Raw genomic sequence first — 14,385 nt, 5'->3', positions numbered from 1 at the left:
AGAAAATGGAAGCTATTCCATCTTTTGAAAGAGGCAGAACACCAAGGTCACTTGTGGTTATTAAAATCCACTGGTATGTGTCTACTGCCATGAGATCAGATGGGGTTAATCCAAGGCCACCAATTAGCAAATAACATGCAAAGTTACAGGAATGATCCATTTGACTTTCTGGAAGGGTGCACTTGTTATGTTGATAACCCTTGATACAGAAAAAGCATTTGTTTGATAAGGTCAAATGTAAATATTGGGGCAGAGGAGAGGGGAGTTGGATGGTGTGGAACTGGGAACATTTACAAGATGGATGGAATCTCGTTTCTGAAAAATCCTTAGCCAGAATCAAAGTTAATGATAGATACTTCAAACCTAGTGCCTTCTGAGAAGTACCCAGAACGGCTGCCCCATCACATCTCATATTCAAAGTCATGGAAACTTGTACACAAATTTTGTTGTTTGTATTTAAAAGAGTATCTTGGGAATAAATGCAAGAGACTTGGGTAACAAAATGTTATCCTCTGTGCAGGTGAGGTCTCAATGACAGGGTGATCTGCTCAACCAGATGACTGTTATGAAAGATAGGATGGAAGTTAAACACTGAAATAAATTGCCTAGGGAAGTTGTGGAATCTCCATCTCTGGAGATATTTAAGAGTAGGTTAGATAAATGTCTATTAGGGATGGTCTAGACAGTATTTGGTCCTGCCATGAGGGCAGGGGACTGGACTCAATGACCTCTCGAGGTCCCTTCCAGTCCTAGAGTCTATGAGTCTATGAATTTGTAGAAGTCCCAGGCGTCAGTATTCAGTTATACGAAATCCCAATTAATAGCCCTTGAAATATCATGAAAAGTAAAATGCCATGCATACAATGCTGTAGTCTCAGCCAGCCGCAAACATCTCTTCCCTTCTCCTACAGAACACAGTTTAGCTGCCTGATCCTACAGAGTTCGGGGTCTCTCTGTGTTGGGTGGAAGGAGAGAGGCACTGGAGCAGGGATCGGCAACTTTTGGCATGAGGCTCACCAGGGTAAGCCCCCCCGGTGAGCTGCGACGGTTTGTTTAACTGCTGCGTCTGCAGGTTCAGCCGATCGCAGGTCCCACTGGCTGCAGTTTGCTGCTCCAAACAGGCTTGGCCTGCCAGGGTGCTTACCCTGGTGGGTCACATGCCAAAGGTTGCCGATCCCTGCACTAGAGCATTGTCTGTACTAAGAAAATGGCCCGTTTCTGACAACAGATGTCCGCAATTAAGTGCAACTGAAACAAAGCTATTGTTCAGCGCCGTTGGAGAAAATGCATTAAGCCCAGCTCTCAGCAACTAAACGAATTTTTCTATTAATAAATGTCTGGTTTCCAATCAAATTTTGCTGAGGCTCCCCTTCCAGTGACTTGACAGATGAACCATTCCCTTCCACTCCTTGTCTTCCCTTATATCCCACCTGCTGTCTTTCCTTTACACACACACACACACACCAATCCCTTTGGGGGTTGCCCTATGATTGAAAAGAGATCGATTGAGTTGTCTGGTTGGCCAAGTGAGCCAATTGTATGTGCCCTTTTATCTTAGCAGGCCGAGTAAGTTTGTCTGCTATTTTCCTAGCTTCAGTGAACCTTCCTGCTGCATTTTGTCTTGTCTTCCCCGCAAGACTAGACACCAATGAAAGCTACATCACTTACTGAGTGGAATTTCCTAGTGTTAAGTAAACAGCTGCTGCAGCAGCAGAATATGGAGGACACTGCCCTTTAAGTCAGATGTCATTCATGAAGTGGAAAACCCATCCATGTTTGTTCACCACAGGGGTGAGGTTTTTTATGTAAGCAATCTGAAAAGAATCATCAGCCATTTTTAGTCTTGAAAAGAAAGAAAATACTCTGGAACATCAGCTGCATATTGAAAAAAAATTGACTGTGGTTTTAAACAAGCTTTGTGGGACTCGCATAACAGGTGCCAAAAAGCATTTTTGTCATACTTGCTGAGACAAGTAAGAAGTATGGAAAGGCTAAAGAGGAATGAAGAAATGGTTTAAGATTTTAGAAAATGTAAACAGCACTAAACTACTGCTATATCTAAGCAAGAAACAAATAGAAAATAAACAGTAATGTCCAGCTTCTCACTCGTCAAAGAGGTGAGAGAAATCATTGGACGCAGATTCAGGCTAGCCTCTCCCATTCTATTTTTATTTATAATAGTTATTATTACCATGCACCAAAAGGGATGGTTAACAGCGAGAGCAGCAGTAAAGCTTAATACCCACAGGGATAGTTCCACTTTCAGAACTGCAACATAAGCAGCTGTGTTTGAGCAACTTTGCCCACCCTGCAGCCAATTTTCTGTCAAAAATGGTCTCCTGCCACTGCTTCCAATTTTGTGTGACTTAACCCTACCACATACACATCAAAATGCTTCTGTAAGAACATGTGCTTGGCTGTCATTCAGTGGGAACATGTCACTCAAAAAACACCTTGGACTTGAATTTCTGTATCCCTGGTTTAAAGAAAGGGTAGCAATGTTTAACCTTTTACATTCAAAAGAGATTTTCCTTTGCGAAAACAGGTGAGCCACTATGATAACAATTGTCAAAATACTTCATTCATATGCTGCAAATACACTGAGGCCCTGATCCAGCAAGGTACTTAAGCGTGAGCCTAACTTTAGGTGCTTTGAAGTCAACAGGTTTTCTTAAAGTGTGCTTAAATTTAACAAATGCTAAAGTTCGTTGCTAACTGTGGCTTAACAGTGCAATACTAAAGGTGTATGTGCTTAAAGTATGGCAACTAAATCTGCATAAAGACAATGAAATAATAATTTTAGTCACCTCAAATCTGATTTAAGATCTTAAAGCTAGATTTAGCTGTCTAATTTTGGGCACCCAAACTTGAAAATTAGGCACTGAGTCATTAAACCTAACCCATTCTGAAACTGAGAGTGTATTATGCACTAGCCGCTATATTTCACCCCTTTGGAATAAAGTCTTCTCGTGGCGAGCCAATGCAATAAAGTTATTGATTTCATATCTTTAATACTTTTGTTTTAAAGTTCATCCTTCTTAGGGCAAATACAGTTTGTGTGTGTGTGTGATTCATTTGACTCTTTTCAAGTCACAGCAACCATAGCAGAGCAAACCAACATTTTGTCACGGCTATTCCTGGAATTAATCTGATTCTAAAGGGGATTTTAAAATGAATCGAGGTGAAGGAATACAACTAGGCCCACTTGACATCCTCTTGAAGTCAGCTGGTCTCTGGGTGGGTGTAGGGATCCACCTACAGAGATCCATGTACAGAATTTGGAACTTGTTTTTCATGCTAAATAAAGAATATACCAGAAGACTCTTATTACATTAAACCTCGAAAATAACTCATATGCTCTCCATATAGAAAACCTACTAAGGATTCAGTATATCAAATAAACTAGGTTCTACTTTTATTACACAATAAGACAAGAAGTTAAACATAAATCAGCCACTGGAATTTGGTGCAACATATTTCACCAAACACATAGCCAAACACTGCTTCTCATTAATTGAGTCAATTAGCAGAACAATCATCAGTCATGAACGGGAATTCTAATGCAGAGTAGGCAAAATAAATACTTAGACTTAAAATCACTTTTAGCTAGTCACTGGTTGTTTCTCCTGGGGAAAGAATCTTATTGTCTTATAGCCACTCTCTGTCTGTTGGGCCTACACCACTGTAAAATCTGAGCACCTACTACATAGAAAGAAAGATGATTATGGTTGTTTCTATTTTTACTCTTTCCTTGTTGGCCTGTAGGAGAAATTTCTGGGTTTGTTTATAAGATATTAATATTGTTTGTTTATGTTTGTGTCGAAGATAGAAAGATAGAGCAAGCAGCTGAACTGAAGAAATTAGTTTATATGTGACAGAAACTATTTGTATATGTGATAGAAACTATTTTTACGTAACAAGCAGGGCTGGCCCACAACATTTTGGCACCTGAGGCTGGGAACTCAAATGCCCCCATGCCCCCTCGCTTGGGCCAAAACTTTGAAAGGTCTCAATTCTGCCTTCTTCCTGTTCTACTCCTCTCATGGTACTGCTCTGCTACCTACCCCAATAAAGGAGAACTAACAACTTAAAATGCCTTGTTCAAAAATTTTAAGTAACACTTAACTTTCAAATACCTGAACAGCGAATGTAACTTGTCTGCATAGTAAACACTGGCATTTTTATCTATTTGAATAATCAAAGTGGTGCTTTCTGTGCCTTCTTGGTTGCAAAGATTTGAACTGCTTCCTGAAGGTCCACAGTCTGGGCCAGCTCATGCTCTATTGAGATGGTTGCAAGGCTGACCAGCCTCTCCTGTGTCATTGTGGAGCATAGATGTGTTTTTATTAACTTCAGCTGGGAGAAGCTGCTTTCTCCACTGGCAACTGTTACAGGAAGTGTTAGAAATATGCGAAGAGCAACAAAAGCATTTTGAAAGAGGGTGGTCATCTTATTTTTTGCACATATATTTCAGAACAGCCTTTGGATTTGATCCTGCTGAAATGTATGTTGAAAGGGCTTTCAGTTCATCACCTAAATTACTCACATCAATATTGCGCATGTCATCATGTGTCAACACTGTCTCTAGTGCCTTGCGTTGCTGGTGTAGGTCTTCTTCAGGTATAGTGAGGAGTTTTGGAATATCATACATCTCAAATATACTGCTGTGTTCCTTGACTGCATGAAACATTCTTCAACAGACTATTGCACAATCTAGCACTTGGTTAAAGAATTCAACTTTGAATTGTTGTTTGGGGTCTCTTATGGGATTATCCCATGCCTCGTAATCAAAATATCTTCTTCTTCGGTGACTCTTGTATTCTTGAATGGGTGGGAAAATAGCTTCAGTGTGAAGTTCCTCTGCCAACTTCTGTACACTCTTCAGAACGTTTTGAAATCCCTCATCTGACCGGTAAGACTTTAGGTATGACTTTGCTTTGCCCAACTGTTCCATTGCTCCAGATATATCAAGGTCAACACCTTGGAGTCTCTTGCTTACAACATTTATTTCAAACAATATATCATGCTACAACACTAAGCCACACAGAAATTTGAAGTTATGTATGTTTCTGGTGATACCATTTCCCTCTGCCACTGTTCTTCCATGAACACTTCCTGTCATAGCATTATCCTCTATAATGGCAACTGTGGCATCATCTATCTTCTCAATTTGGTGTTTGATAGGCTTTATCGCCTCCACTCGACCTTCCCATCATGTGGCACTCAGTGGTTTCAGTTTCAGAGAGGATGTTCCCAGATGTTGCTTCAAAATTTGTCATCGATGAGTTGATTCAAAGAAAAATACATAGATGCTTTGAATTACATTAAAAAATTCAGCAGCCTCACTAGAAGCTGGTGCTGCATCACTGACCACCAAGTTCAATGAATGAGGACTGCATGGGACAAAAAAAGCTCAAGTGTTTAACTCTCAGATCCATGACTGCACTCCTCTGTTCTATCTTCTCATGTTGGCACCATTATCGTAGCCCTGACCTCTCGTGTCAGCTATTGCAATTCCCGTATCTTCCAACTGTTTAAGAAGCACGTTTGTCATACCAGCTCATGTAGTATCATCAATGTCAATAAATTCTAGAAAATGCTCTGTGACAGTAACCATTGCAGGGACATTTTCACTAGGTTCTGTTGTTGTTACAAAATGCACCATTAAAGTAATTTGTTCCATATGACTGATGTCAGGTGTGCAGTCCAGAATAACAGAGTAATATCTTGCTGACTTCAGATCTGCCACAATCTTCTGTTTGACTTTTGTTGCCAGTAAGTGTATGATCTCATTTTGAATTGTTTTTCCAAGGTAGCGAGCGGTGTGTGTACATTTCTTGGGTGGTGACTGTTCTTAGATTCTCCTGGAGAACAGCATCAAACTCAGCCATCAGCTCCACAATTTTAAGGAAGTTTCCATTGTTTGGCACAACCAGCTGATCTGAAGTGCCACACAGTGCTAGGTTTTGGGTAGCAAGAATTCTCACAATGTCAATGAGCTTTTTCAGAACATTTTGCCAGTACAGAGACTCTGATGTAATCTTCTCTTGATGCTGATCATCTATGATGGCTTTACCCTTAATCTCATCTCAAGCTCTTTCCACCTATGGGATGATCTCTGGTGATTTGCTGCCTTTTCATGGTATGCTAGATTTCTAGCCAGATTTTTCTAGTCCTTTGTTCCTGTAGAACCCAATGTGGCTGGAACATTAGACTGAAAGAGTTTGCAACAAAAACAGTATGCAGAATTCTGGGTTTTTGAGTACATAAGCCATGACCTCTCCACTTTGTCACCATTGGGGATTTCACGCCAGTAATGTGTTGGATGGAAACTTCTCTTTTCATTGTATTTGGGGAACATGAAGTTTTTCACTTGCTGTGGCCCATGCAGTACAAGGAAATTCCACAGGCTACTGCTCAAGTGGGTCCACAGTACTGGATCATCTAGACTTAAGGAACTAAACTCAGCAGCAGCTGTTTCTTGTGCCTCCACCACACTCTTCTCTGATCTACACTTTTCTTCAGGAATGTGCATGGTTACATCAATTTGAGATGGAGATATGGATGCTGCAGTAGGTGCCAGATCACCTACACTCTGACTAACTGGCAGATCAGGCATTTCCTCATTACACATATTCTCACTGGGGCCAGAAGGCTCACCGTGAACATTTGTGTCTATGTATCTCAGGAAAGCTCCTTCCTGCTTAGATAGAAAAGCTTCTTTTGCTTTCTTTCTTTTTCTGAATGCTGCCCCAGAGGGGCGTTTTCTTCTTTCACTCATGACTGTTGTTCTCTGCCAGCTATAGTGGCTCTCAACACTCAATTGAAGGGAACAAATAAGCAGACTGGTAGCAGGACCTGAGTGAGGGAAGATATCAGTATCTTAAGGGCCTAACTGGCTCCTACTACTTCAGTTAACTGCCTGTTCTCCTCAAGTGGGTTCAGGGAAGGAGCAGGAAACAGGAAGCTCCCTGAGAAGCTGGTGTTAATCAGTCCAGGCTCCTGGGGGTGCTAGAGAGGTACATCAGAGTCTCCCCCTCCTCTCTCTCCCTGCAGCTCCTGCTGCTTTCTGTTATTCCCTCTCACCTTTTCTCCTGCCTGCCTGTTATGTCTCTTGTGCCCTCCTTCCTCCAGCACAGCACTCCACCATCTCTGTGCATCTAGAGCAGAGAGAATACATATGCACCAACATCAGATACAATTTTCTACACTCTGGGTCCTACTGGCGCCTCCCACCCTCCTAAGTCTGACACCTGAGGCGGTCATCTCAGTTTGCCTCATGGTAAGGCCAGCCCTGATAACAAGAGGGATAAAAATTTAAAAAGTAAAAAGGAATATTGGGCTAGATAATCAGCTAGTATAAAATAATGTAGCTCCTCTGACATTAATGGAATGACACTAGTTCTCATCGGCTGAGGATCTAGCCATTTAGAGATTTCTTTCTATACTAGTGAATCTCAACTGTGGTTTACAGAGGCAAGAGCACTTGCTGATAGTATGCAGAGTTAACCAGTCAGGTGATGTTAACTCTTCTTTGTTTCCATATGTCAAAGATCTCCCAAAAGAACAGTAGCTATTAGACTCTGTAAAACTGACTAAGTGGTTTTCTAAATATTTTTATAAGAAATGTTAAAGACAGTTAATACTGTCAAATTGCTTAGTATAGAATTTGCACTATGGTCCGCATTTCCATAAAACATTATATACTGAGCCAATGGTCCATTTTGCTGTCTAGATACCTGCCTGAAATTATGAATGATGGGCTGACCAACCAGATCAACAATCCCGAAGTAGATGTGGACATCACAAGGCCTGACACCTTCATACGGCAACAAATCATGGCCCTAAGAGTCATGACTAACAAACTGAAGAATGCATACAATGGAAACGATGTGAACTTCCAAGATACAAGTAAGCAACTGATTTTGTGAACAAACATATCCTCCAAAGAAATTCATGAACCCGCCCCATCAGGGCCATTATAAATTATAATAACTCTCCTTAGTTATAATAATCTGCTAAGTATACCTTATTCCAGAATGTCCTGGGCTGGAAAAGTGAAGGAATGTAAGGGTTTGCCTACATAAGACAGTTTAGCCTAAGGTGTGAATTTAAGCCATGTCTGTACTAAAGGAACCTTAGAGACATGGCTACATCACTGTAGCTATGCCGGCATAACCTCATAGTGTCAATCCGGTCTATAGCAATGGAAAGGATTTTCCCAATGCTGTGGGAACACCATGTACCTGAGTGACAGTAGCTAGGTCAAGGAAGCATTCTAGCTGTGTCTACACTGGGGGTTAGGTCAACGTAGCTATGGGGCTCAGGGTTATAGATTTTTCACACCCTTAAGCACCATAGTTATGCCAACCTCAATTTTAAGCATAGGCCTAACCTCACACTGATTTAGTTAAACTGGTGCATCCCACAGTGTGGACATGCTTATGTCATTTTAAGTGGCTTTTTTCAATTTAATTTAAGTAGATTGGGAGCTAAATCACAATTGTCTGTTAAACCATGGTAAGTGTCCACATGGAGGTTTGCACCAGTTTAATTAATTAGTCTATCTGGCAAAACTTTCCCACGTATACAAATACTAAAATTGCTTCAGTGGTATCATACCCTCTCTCAAGGTTGACCATTTACTGGCTAGAATCCCTGCTGAAAGTTGTTACTAATCAAGTTCCACATTCACGTTCTCAGTCAGAGAATACAGTGTACTCCATGATCTTCATATCAGGGGTGGCTCCAGGCACCAGCATGCCAAGTGTGTGCCTGGGGCTGCAAGCCACAGGGGGCACTCTGCTGGTCGCCATGAGGGCGGCAGGCAGGTTGCCTTCGGTGGCATGCCTGCGGAGGGTCCGCTGGTCCCGCAGCTTTGGTGGATCTCCTGCAGGTATGCTGCCGAATCCGCGGGACTGGGGACCTCCTGCAGGCAAGCTGCCAAAGGCAGCCTGCCAGCATGCTTGGGGCGGCAAAATACCTAGAGCCACCCCTGTTTCATATTAGTAAAAGTCTTCAAGGAGAAATCATATATGGGTGGAGTTCTGTGGTCTTCATGGGAAGGTTTCAGTTTACAATTTTCAAGATCAGACTCACACAGTATTTTTTTAAATGGATCTGATTTTGTGCTACTAGTTGTTATTACTGCAGTTTGTTAGTTAGATTATGGTAGCAAAATGCACTGCAGACTTTGCAAGCAGATTCCCATATAATGAAGATGGTATAATCTGAGAAGAGGACAAAGTATGGAGAGTGGGGGAAAGAGATAAAATGTACAAGTAAACTGATCAGGGAGGTGCTAGGCTTATGTCTTATTGAAGCAATTACATGTTTGGGGAGTTTTGTTTTGTTTTTAAGATGTAGCATTATATTCACCTCTTCCCTTCCTCCTGCTACAATTCATCTCCCCAGCTTTCCACCACAGCAACTGCCTGAGTCTATTCCTGCATCCGCAAGCTCCTTGTTTCAAAAATTCAGTGCCCTCCCTCCATGTGAATGTGCACCTGACTCAAAAGATAAACAGCAGTAATAATCAGGAACCCATGTACTCATCGACACAGCGGTACCACATTCTGCTGCAATGTTCATTTGTTCTTTCTCCATTCTTGCCTCCTGCACCCAAATGCATACAGGACTAAGGTGGGAGCTTAGAGTCAGTTTCAGCAATTTATCTTCTCAAAATCTCTGGGCCTCAGCATTTGCTCTATTCCCTTAACAACCTAGCTGCACAGCTTGCTCCCCTGTTTTCTGGGTGTGAACTGTACATCAGCTCTAGTTCATCAACCCACCTCCAGCCTGGCTCCTGAGAACAGTGCCAGAACGCACACTGTAATCCAACTGATTACTCTCTGTGGGCAAAATGCAAAACAAGAAACAGTTGTAGACGGGTCCCAGCAGGGCAGGGAGAGAAAAAATTGCCAACTGCCTGGTTACAACAAAATAATGAATTCTACAGAAAAATGCTGAATTTTGTGACATTTTAGAAAAATGTCTAATTCCATGGCTGCACAATTCATAGTCCAAAGGGCTCTGAGTGAGATGACTGGGGCATTTCCCACCTCTCAGACCCATTGTTTCATGCTCTTTGACATTTCAGACAGGAATTGGTGTTTAAAAAAATAATAATAATAATTGGAGATATACCAATCTCCTAGAACTGGAAGGGACCTTGAAAGGTCATCAAGTGCAGCCCCTGCCTTCACTAGAAAGGACCAAGTACTGATTTTTGCCCCAGATCCCTAAGTAGCCCCCTCAAGGATTGAACTCACAACCCTGGGTTTAGCACAGACCAATGCTCAAACCACTGAGCTATCCCCCCCATACCCTCTAGTTACTTTTTTTTAGGTTATCATTGTACCCCAATTCCTGTCTGCAGCCTCTCATTAAAACTGCCTCTTCCTCTGCCTATATTCTATCTAGTGTTAAAGTTGTACCAGTTACACTAGGACCTTGTCTACACTACACAGTTTTGTCAGCAAAAGGCAGCTCCTGAGGATGCTGCTCCTGGTAGCTGAAGAGACTGTGGGAGAACTCAGAGGGGATCACAAATATTAATGTGGAATTGGCTGGCAGGCAGAGTGGGCTGCTGCTGCGGGGTGTGGGCAGAGAGAGACTGATGTACTGTGCAGAGCCCAGGCCTCATGTGTGGAGGTGTCCCCCAGCCCCAGGATTGGTTGTTCAGGGGCTGTCTGAACTTAAAGAGACAGCATGCTGACACACTCTCCCCCAACACGTACCCTTCCCCAACACACATGCTGTCTCTCTCACATATACACCCCCCTACACAATCTCTCACACACTTCCCCAACGCACACTGTTTCTCTCTCTCTCACACACACACACACACTTTTCCTGCCACACAGTCTTCCCTCCTCCCACCCCTCACATACACTTCAGTTGAAAAGTGGCTGGTAGTCTAATAGGATGCCCATGGAACGATGGGATTGATAAATCTGCATCATGTGATGCTGTACCTGCCCCATCAAACATTGCAAACCTGACCCAAGGCACCCTGCAACCAGTTGCACAGTGGGATAGCTACCCACAGTGCACTGTTCTCTGTGTTGATGCAAGAACTGCTAGTGCAGACAGGGCCGTCCCTGGAGAGGTGTGGGCCCTGGACAAATCAACCTCCCTGCTACTCTCCTCGACATCTGCCCAGCCTCCACTAGCCTCCTCATCCTCCTCCCCCACCTGCCTGGCTGCCACTCACCTCCTCATCCGCCTTCTGCCTCCTTGCCCCCCTCCTGCCTTTCCTCCTGCCACTCGCCTCCCCATTTGCCTCTTCACCCAGCTAGTCCACCTGCTTCACCTTCCCGCCCACCTCCTCACCTGAATATTGGGACAAATGGCATCCCAATCGTACATCGGTCGGGATGCGAGAGAAAGGGCTAAATATCGGAACAGCCCTGATTTGATCAAAGCGCGGGACCCCCCAAAGCACGGGGCCGGGGGCAGTCATCCCAGTTCTCCCTACCCAAGGGACGGCTCTGAGTGCAGATGCACTCTGCCAACGTAGTGTAGACATGCAACAGCATATTAATTAAAGCGGCATAACTCTGCAGTGTACACAAAGTCTAAGTATCTGAAACAACAGAACTTCAGACATGAACTTCCTTAGTCTCATTTTGCTTAATCAAAAATTAAAACTCTAGTTCTTTACTATGAACTGCCTTGGCCACTGCTGACCAGACGAAGGAAAGGTTTGGAAATATCAGGAAAGAAGCCAGATTTACTTCAGAGACAAATACACATCTGGGTGTGATGCAGTAAGAAGATCAGGACAGATGGAATAAAGAGAACAAAGCATTGTTATCTCACAAAAGACAGTGAATGGAAGGGAGTGAAGTGTTAGAAAAATCCTAAATGTAGGAATAAAATGAAAGGCGTACTTTTAATCATTTAAACTGTAAATTCTTCAGAGTAGGGACATTGTCTTCATGGTTGTTTGTAAAATCCAGAGCATGCTGGTGCTACATAAATAATAATCAGTTATCTCATAACATAAACCACGTGTACCTCTCCAAATTTTTGATGAAGAGCTTCCAATATTCTAGAGGCAAAAAACAATGAGCATTATTCTCGCATGTGTACACAGAAAATTCACTGGAGATAGGACAATATGCATGAAAAAAATATCATGCAAATAGCCATTAGGTGTGCTAAGGAGAATCAACATGCTGTCTAGTAGTACTATTGTCACTATAATTGTTGTCTAGGTCTGCTAGAGAGCTAGAATACATGTACAGAAAAAGATATGTTAAGAGACCAATGCTTCTTTACTCTGAGTTATCACAATACCCTGTATAAAAATAGCATAATTAAATGTAGTATCATGACTAATGTCATATAATGGAATGACACAAGGTAAAGTAATTTTTTTATTTACTTTTTGAATATTTTATTTTATATGTTGTCTTGTTGGTTGCATGCCAGCAAATTGACATTTATGGAAGCCTCTCTTAGATACTTCCCATTTAGAAGGTATGACTTTATGAGACAGAGGAATCATTGCAAACACATAGGCACAGGGCTGGCTCCAGGCCCTAGCACGCCAAGCACGTGCTTGGGGCGGCATGCCACGGGGGGAACTCTGCCGCTTGCTGGGAGGATGGCAGGCTGCTCCGGTGGACCTGCCGCAGGTGTGCCTGCGGAGGTCCGCTGGTCCCGCAGCTTCGGTGGAGCAGCCGCAGGCACGCGTGCGGGAGGTCCGCTGGAGCCGTGGGACTAGCGGACCTTCCGCAGCCACGTCTGCAGGAGATTCACCGAAGCCGCGGGACTGGTGACCGGCAGAGCACCCCCCGCGGCCTGCCGCCATGCTTGGGGCTGCGAAATGGCTAGAGCCGGCCCTGCATAGGCATAATACATCGAAGTGGTCCAATTTGCAGCTGGATTCCTAATTAATATATTCAAGAATCCAGATGAGCCGTAGTTCAGCAAACAACCTTAAATTGAAAGCCTAAGCACCTAAGGGTTGAGCTAAAAAAGCTAAAGTGATTGTTTCATCTCTTACCTACACTAGCGTTACTCTATTGACTTCAAAAGAGTTACTCTTGCTTTACACTGATGTACGAGAGAGAGAAGAGAATCACCTTTTCTGTGTATATGCAAGGTTACTAATGTATTAAAATAGTATTACTTATTGAGCAAACCTGTTCTCTGTGCGGTTGATAACATAAAGTCACGGTTTCTGCCCCGTGCAACCTGCATTCTAAAGCTTTCATATGATACTTGTTTCCTTTGTTACCATTTGGTTACCAAGATATATTTTGCTTCAGGGCATACATGCCGTCATGTTAAGAACATGCTTAAGCCCATCCCTATTCAGCAAGAGCTTAAGTACTTGCTTAAACTCCAGTGATTTTAGTGACTGCTTTGCAGAATAGAGATGGATTTAAACACAGGCGAAAGAAATTTGCTGAGTTGGGGTCTTGGAGCACTGCACAATTCACCAATTGTGTCGTGGGCTTTTCCACCTTCCTCTGAGACATCAGGTGTTGGCTACTTCTCTGAAAGTCAGAACAATGGATTTGAGGGATAAATGGTTGAATTCTATGTTCTTATGTTGTTTTTCTTACCTCCCTGTGCTAGGTGATGAAACCAGTGGCTCAGGAAGCGGAAGTGGTTGCACTGATGATATCTGTCCTACAGAGTTTGAGTTTGTCACCACAGAAGCACCACCTGTTGACTCAGACAGAAGAGAAGTAGACTCTTCAGCAATCCAGTCTAGCCAGTCACTGTGTACGTTGTTCATCGTCTGCATCGTCCTGGTACTGCAGAGACAGTGGAGATAATCCTGGTTCTGGTCAGAGAGACTGTGTTTTAGCTACAAAAACAGCCAACTTGCTCCTTTTCTTACACTCTTGGACAATGGACCATGCCACAAATACTTACAGTTTTCTATGAGAAGAGAGCAGTACTGCAGCCTGCTTCCCTTTTTGTTTTCCCAAAGAGTACCAGGTGCCAGACTGAACTGCTTCCTGTTTCTTTCAAGATAGCTGTGACGGCAATGTCCGCTCTTGAGAGAATTCTTTCTCACATCTTTATTACTGGAGACTTTCTGAGCTGCATTATGCTGCAGAAGTAAAAAGGATCTTACGGTGTGAGGTTTTTCTTAACAAGAAAAAAAAGAGAAAGAAACAAAGAAAACAAATTTCCTTCTAAATCAGGCCAAACTTAAGGCTGCTGCATTTTCAAGAATAATAAAAAAAAGACCAAAAAAAAAAAAAAGAAAGAAAAAAGAAAAAAGTTCTTCACAGACACCCAGGCCTCCTCTAGGGGCTTCTGTCCAGTGATTCAGGTCATCATAATTATCATTCCTATTGCAAGGAAGTTTGGATTTTTTTTAACACAACAATAAGAGTATGTTTCAATGGTGAATAT

General features: G+C 42.7%; 1 protein-coding gene across 2 annotated transcripts in view; it reads left to right on the top strand.

The window, feature by feature from the left end:
• Nucleotides 1-14,183, top strand: part of GPC6 (glypican 6) — a 1,185,284-nt gene extending 1,171,101 nt beyond the window's left edge. For both annotated transcript variants that reach the window (XM_050949026.1, XM_050949016.1), the window contains 2 exons: nucleotides 7,736-7,911; nucleotides 13,594-14,183. In XM_050949026.1, coding sequence (XP_050804983.1) covers nucleotides 7,736-7,911; nucleotides 13,594-13,796 — 379 coding nt within the window. In that variant the 3' untranslated portion in view covers nucleotides 13,797-14,183. The remainder of the gene's footprint in view (nucleotides 1-7,735; nucleotides 7,912-13,593) is intronic.
• Nucleotides 14,184-14,385: the final 202 nt, after the last annotated feature.

Source organism: Gopherus flavomarginatus, chromosome 1 (assembly GCF_025201925.1).
Source record: "Gopherus flavomarginatus isolate rGopFla2 chromosome 1, rGopFla2.mat.asm, whole genome shotgun sequence".
NCBI lineage: Eukaryota > Metazoa > Chordata > Testudines > Testudinidae > Gopherus > Gopherus flavomarginatus.
The sequence above is the reverse complement of the archived record's forward strand: the minus strand, read 5'-3'. Positions and strand labels throughout refer to the sequence as shown.